Source organism: Clytia hemisphaerica, unplaced genomic scaffold (assembly GCF_902728285.1).
Source record: "Clytia hemisphaerica strain Z4C2 unplaced genomic scaffold, Clytia hemisphaerica genome assembly, whole genome shotgun sequence".
Classification (NCBI taxonomy): domain Eukaryota; kingdom Metazoa; phylum Cnidaria; class Hydrozoa; order Leptothecata; family Clytiidae; genus Clytia; species Clytia hemisphaerica.
Genome location: NW_027104390.1, coordinates 1,234,581 through 1,241,552, shown reverse-complemented (window position 1 = coordinate 1,241,552; position 6,972 = coordinate 1,234,581). Strand labels below are relative to the sequence as shown.

General features: G+C 35.0%; 1 protein-coding gene across 1 annotated transcript; it reads right to left on the bottom strand.

The window, feature by feature from the left end:
- Positions 1–670: 670 nt before the first annotated feature.
- LOC136819809 (mediator of RNA polymerase II transcription subunit 19-B-like) lies at positions 671–6,829 on the bottom strand. The gene is made up of 6 exons (XM_067076050.1): positions 6,825–6,829; positions 6,229–6,325; positions 3,113–3,233; positions 2,627–2,655; positions 1,614–1,679; positions 671–691 (listed from the first exon to the last, which is right to left on the bottom strand). The coding sequence occupies exons 1-6, from the start codon at positions 6,827–6,829 to the stop codon at positions 671–673; spliced, it is 339 nt and encodes a 112-aa protein (XP_066932151.1).
- Between the last annotated feature and the right edge of the window lie 143 nt (positions 6,830–6,972).

The following is a 6,972-nucleotide window of genomic DNA, read 5'->3' as shown; positions in this document are numbered from 1 at the left end:
GTCCACAATGTTTTATGTTCTTATTTCATATTATAAGAACATAAGACTTTATATAGTTTGTTCTTATTAAAATAACATGTGTTAAGCTTAAAAACAGACTACTTTGTTTGTTCAAAATGCCCCTCCTCTTCGCAGATTATAAGAAACCAAATACAGATATATTCTCTCTTTTTTATAAGAACCAGGAACTTTACAATGAGGCTCGGCAATTCTTTGTTTTTGGGACTTTGAGAGTCAAATTGTTCTCATCTCGTTCTTTTTTTAGGGAAAAATTCGAGGTAATTTAGTGGTTTTAGTGGCCCTTCATGGAAACAATTCTCCAGCTGCCTAAAAGCTTTTGAATTTTTCGGAGCATATCACTATTGTTATTATTATTTCTCTAGTTTTTCTAATTTGTTCTTAAAGAATTTTGACAGTTCATCAATTAGTTCATCTTATCAGCGTTGTTTTCAAGGGTTACAGGCTACAAACAGAGACCTCAACGACTCCATGATATATAGACTGATCATTTTATATGAACAACATCATGTTGTTGTATTGTATATTAAAAAAAAGTAATTTCAATAATATATAGCAAATATGTACAATGAAAAAGACATTAAAATAAAAAAAAGTTGTTGTTTTTAAAAAACCCAATAATTTGTAGGATACCTGATGTCAGGGCTTATCTTCAATCGTCTTGTTCTCCTTTCTAAAATCAAAAAGTTCAGGTAAGTTTTCATAAATGTGTTGTCTGCAAACAAACCCATAATTCATTGCGTGTACTACGTTCAGTTATACGAGAGATAACGAGAAATAGATAGTAAATATTCTTGAGAAAAATAATACACCTTTTGGACCGTAGTCGACTGTAGAGGTCAGGCGCGTGCCACTTTATTATTCAATCTACCACCCTAAACTCGATCCAATCCTTTTGTACACTTTTTTCCTATTGTCTCTAGGTGCGAAAAAGACTGGTACGGTTTTAGGGTGGTAAGACGGACAAAAAAATGCCCGCGAGGCAATTGGCAGCTACGGTCGAAAAGGTGTATTGGTTACATGTTTTTTAATAAGCATACAAAGATTTGAAAACAGGCTCAGAGATACTTGGGTCGAGGGCTTGACAAGGCTGAAAAATGCCTATAAGGATGCTTAAATCCCAAACAAACTTTTAGGGAAATTCCTAAAACCCAATAAATCCAGGCCAAGAACAGGCAAAATCAGGAAAATACATTTTTCGTAGGCTTTAAAGTAATGCTTAAAAATTGTTGCCATATGAGCCTTGATATGCTTATAAATGCAATGCTTATAAAAAAATATGTGGCTTTATCAGACCACTGTATCGGTATAAAAAGTCTGAGAGCTCTTGTTAAATGTTCACAAAGCTCCAAACTCACATGGGTTAAAAAATAGTATTGTGACTTTGAGAGACTTGTTTTTGACAGTTCATATAAATCGGCCAATAAAAACCTGTCATAAAAACCTGTCAATCAAACAATCTTTTACAAACTTTTGCAGACTTTGTCACCCACCTACTTCTTGTGTAACTAGGGCGTTATCATAATATACTAAAGCGAAAGAAATAGCGTTGATAATAGCCTAACGAACGAACGAACGAACGAACAAGTTTTTACCCGATCTTTCTTTTTCTTTTTCTTTTTTTCTTTCTTCTTCTTTTCACCATTCTCGTCTTTCTTTTTCTATGGAACAGTAAGAAAGTAAGTGTTAGGAATTTGATTCTTGGCAAACTGTGAAGGTAGAACATTCGGCTACGGTGCCCAAGGTAGTGTGTTCAATCCCTGACCGGGTCATACCAAGAGTTACCTCAATGGTTCTTGATGCCTCTCTGCTTGATACTTACCAATTAAAGAGAAGGATCGGGGGTAAGTGGAATAATTCAATGAGAAGGAGTGGCACCCTCCCCTACCTTCGGGTAGATAGGTATCGAAAGAGGCACCTTTGGGTCACCTCCGATTGCAGTCGCATAACCTACTACCTATCCCTGTCGTTTATACGCTCCTAGAGGCAGTATTATCAAATACACATTTTCGATTTTCGGAATTTGCTCAAGACCGGGATCTTTGAATTATAAAATTTGAAAGAGAACATGAAGTGCAAATTTCACAAATTCTGAGTTTTGCCCATTTTCTGGTGTAACAGTAAGAATAATTTAAGAATTCTAAGCCCATAAAAATACAAAAAACTTTAGGCGTAGAAACTTTTGTGAACAGAAATAATAATTCGTGCCATTTCATGCACTTGAAAAAAGCTCAAGGTGTTTAATACAGTAGACTTTAGCTTATTCGAACTTCTATATTTCGAATCTTTATAAAATTCAGCGTTTCCCCATCCCCAGTCAAGAAGAAACCCAGTTGAAATATTTTCTTTAAATTAGAGTTCGAATTAGCGAGAGTCTACTGTACTGCAAAAAACCATAATAAATAAAGTTCCAGTATGATTTAAGCCGTAATAGCCAAAAGCTAAACCATTTAAATCGGACTCTAGAGGTATTTATTACGAATACCCGTAATTTGCATCTTTCACCAATGATTTTCGAAAGTTCGTGGACGTTTTTACGCCGAAAGTAGACTGAGGCATCACATAAACAGAGAAACAGAGAATTTGATGAAAGAAGCTTTATAATCACCTTTTTATGTTTTCTATCTTGGGTCGAATCTAAAAAGATAGAAGTGAATAATTATGTATGTCTGAACGGGAACCTCAGAAAGTGAATTCTAGTAAATTTCTTTATCGGACGGGTTAAAAGAGAAAAAAATACTCTGGATTTCTGATCGAAGGAATCTTTATTAGAGCGATTATATTCTTATGGAGCTATTCTTGTTTAATGAAAAATAATCTCTAGCAAATCAGTTTTAAGTGTGTTAACTCGATTCAGTTCAAAGCCAGATGGGGAATGAAATTACTTAGTAACCTGCGTGGGTCTCACACAAATCTGTCATTCTAAAAGTGACACAAATCTTATGGTTTCACTTTTTCTTGCTTGAAAAAGGTTGAAGATTCCTCTCTAGCCCCTTCGATCTTTAAAGCGGTTTATTAGAGCTTTGAATAATCATTGAAAAGTCTTAACCAAAATACAACAGAATTATAGCAGATAGATAAGAATGGTAATTACCATTATTAGGGTTATTGGGGTCATTATTGAATGGTTCATCGTGGTCATGGTCATGGTGTTTATGTTTCTTCTTCTTTTTACGTTCAGGGGGTTTGTTCATGAACTTCAAGTGGTCTGGAACCTAAAGTAGTCAAAAAACGACGTTCAGGGGGTTTGTTCATGAACTTCAAGTGGTCTGGAACCTAAAGTAATCAGAAAATGACGTTCAGGGGATTTTATAAGATACTTTAATAATTGGCCATTTGAAGTAATAAAAATGACGTCTTCTGCTTTAGAAAAAAGTAACAAAATTGTTTTATTACTGGTTAACAACCAACCAAATCAGATGAGAGCTTCTAAAAACTCCATCCCAAAATCGATGGTTTAGGGTTAGATAAAGGAAGACAAATTTTTAAGAATCATAGCTCCATGCTTAATCAGACGTATCTATCATCTTTATTTTATTTTGATATCTTATAAGGGGCCACTCACATATCGATTTTTCCGACACTTAGCGTCATTCCGACACTATAGGGTGGGTGGGTTAGATCAGCTGATGCTAAGAAAATGTACTAAAGATATCGATTTTCGAGGCCCAAGAGATGTTCAAATTCTCAGCCAGAAAACTATAACTTTCAGACAAACCCGATCAATCGAGCTTGTCGAACCAATCGAACAATCGAACTAATCCTAAGGCTACAATACACATACACGTATAATGACGCACAGTAAGATGACCCAATCGATAATTTCGCAAAGAAATAGAGTAAATAGTGAAGTGAGTGCTAATAATGTACTATTACTCTGAATATAAAACCCCTTCTCACAGAACCACTGGGAACCCTTCCCATTGGAGAAATTTTCCAAAATATTGTCCCCAATGCGGTAGAAAATTATCCTCCAATTTTTGTCCCCACGGAAAATAATCAAATAAACCTATCCTAACTGCAAAATATGATGCTTTTTTCCCATCCCCACTGAATTTTCTAACTTGAAAACAAAAGAATTGAAATCCCCAGCCATAAAAAATGTGGGAACATCAATCCCCATCGAGTTTCAGTCCGTTATTTTTTTCCCCACCGGGTTTGTGAGAAGGGGTTGTAATATAGTTTGAGTAACTTTCGGTAACGTAAAGTTTTCAACGTAATAATAACACATTGATCGATGTTAGTCCTATCCAATTGAATGTAACACAGTGAAGTCTCCATAACTCGAAAAACCCACCGGAACCACAGTTTGTTCAATTTAAGACAATTTCGATTTATGGAGTAACGTTTATGAGGCATTGTTAAAGGTTTTGTTTTTAAATGAGTGATATCGTTTGCTCACTCATCAATTTTAATTCACAAGCTTTTTCACATTGGATTGACACTGATGTGAAGCAAGATTGGTCAGAAAAAAGAAATAACAAGTGATACTTTTATGGACCTACCTGGTTATGCCTTTAACCCATATATAATTGATATCTACGTGAGCATGAACGTTAAACAATCATTCAGAACACAAATAGTGACGATTTATTAAAATTAGTCGTTTGTTTCTAATTAAAAAAACGTTTAGAAACCAAAATTTCATGCTCTTGAAATATTCTTTCATATTCAAGACTTCGTGAGCATAAAAAGACATCTATCTCATCAAAAAATTGAGTAATTTGGCTAAGAACATTGATGTATGCTTATTAATAGTGATTCTTATAGATAAAGATGCGTTTTTTGAGCTGAAAAGTTTTTTTACAAAAATCTGCTTGACCCATCTTTTACCTACTTTCATGCAAAAAATCATTTTTTTTTCGAAAATCGGGCTCAGTCACATTCGAGGGTTTATAGTTATGCATCTTTGTGCAAAAAATCATAAAGAATGAAAGAGCCAATCTCGAGAAAAGCTAATACCTAAGTAATTGATAATGTGCTTATAGAATATAGAATTTGGCCAGTTTTTCTATAAAAACACGCCAAGCAACCAAAATTTCAGGTCTAAACATACATATGCTTCAAAAGTAAGCCCTCGTGAGCAAAAAAAACATCTATCTCATAAAAAAATTGAGTAATTTGACTAAGAACATTAATGTATGCTTATTAATAGTGATTCTTATAGATAAACATGCGTTTCTTGAGCCAACAATTTTTTTTTGCAAAAATCTCCCTGAGCCATCTTTTACCTATGATTGTACCCTACTTCCATGCAAAAAATCAGAAAAAACCAATGATCCAATTTTTCACAAAGTCCAAAAAACCCGCTTTTTAGCCCAAATTTGCCCAAAAACATTTTTTTTTTTTCGAAAATTGGGCTCCGTCACATTCGAGGGTTTATAGTTATGTATCTTTGTGCAAAAAGTCTTAAAGAATGAAAGAGCCAATCTCGAGAAAAGCTAATACCTAAGTAATTGATAATGTGCTTATAAAAAAATATTGAACTTGGCCAGTTTTTCTATAAAAACACGCCAAGCAACCAAAATTTCATGTCTAAACACACATATTCTTCAAAAGTAAGCCCTCATGAGCAAAAAAACATCTATCTCATAAAGAAATTGAGTAATTTGGCTAAGAACATTGATGAATGCTTATTAATAGTGATTCTTATAGATAAACATGCGTTTTTTAAGCCAAATAAATTTTTTTGCAAAAGTCTGCTTGAGCCATCTTTTACCTATGATGGTACCCTACTTTCATGCAAAAAATCAGAAAAAATTAATGATCCAATTTTTCACAAAGTCCAAAAAACCCGTTTTTTAGCCGTTTTTTGGCCCAAATTTGCCCAAAAAAATTTGTTTTCGAAAATCGGGCTCCGTCACATTTTGGCCGACACCGTTTTGCACCTTTGTACCAAAAATCAAATGATTTCTATGATTCAATCTCGAGAAAAGCTGGTAACGAACGGACGGACGGACGGACAGAGGTGAATTTATAGGACCTCCACCACACCGGGGTAGGTCCAAAAAGCATTTTTTTTTTGTTTATATCAGCATAATATAACAATAGGCAGACACTGTCCTGATATGAAATATGTGTCTAATATGACACGGGAACACTTATGTAAAAATATAACTTTTAACTGAAGGATCATAATACTTGTTCGAGCTAAATAGCCTCTATTTTTAGAATTATCAGTAGTTGTTGGTCAACGTATAAAGCACTTACAGAACCAGGCATAAGACGGAATCCTTGTAAGGCGGAGTCATTGAGTGGTAATATTTCACGCCCACCAATGGGCGGCTTATCAATAAGTGATTGTAAACTAGAAAAAATATGAAAGTCGTGAAAAAGCTTTTAGACCATGTTCACACGTTACTGTTCCGTTTTACTCCGGTATGACTTTCTTTATGGAACGAGTGGGTTCATATTGGTTTCCGAACGTTTCGGAGCAAGTAAACGGAGCAGTTCCGTTCCGATGACAGAAGGGGAGCGAAACCGTTTCGATCTGTTTTGCTTTGTAACGTCTTCTTTTTTTGACGTTCACACTTGTGTCGGAACCGTTTCATTTTGAAACGGAGCCGTAACGTCTGAACATTGTCTTAGAGCTGAGAGAGAATGATATCCATATGAAGAAGGCTAACAAAAAACTAGCTTCTATAACATAAATTTTCTTTTAACTTTTACCGTCGTTTTGCATAAGATTCCTTTTCATGCACTAAGACTTCCTGACTTTTCGAAGAATTTTCCGCTATTTTCCCCGGGATACCCAGTATGAGATTAGAAAAAGTTTACTTCTACAGAAAATTTTTGTGTTTACTTACGACATAGCCTAACTTTCCGAAGCTCATTTTTTACGTACCCGGAGCCCTGGTCATTTTCCGGTAAAAAAGTGACAGCGGAATCTTCTTGCGGGAATGGGAAATTCAAGCAAAACGATGGTAGGACCTTGCTAGAACTTTGGCCTTTGTA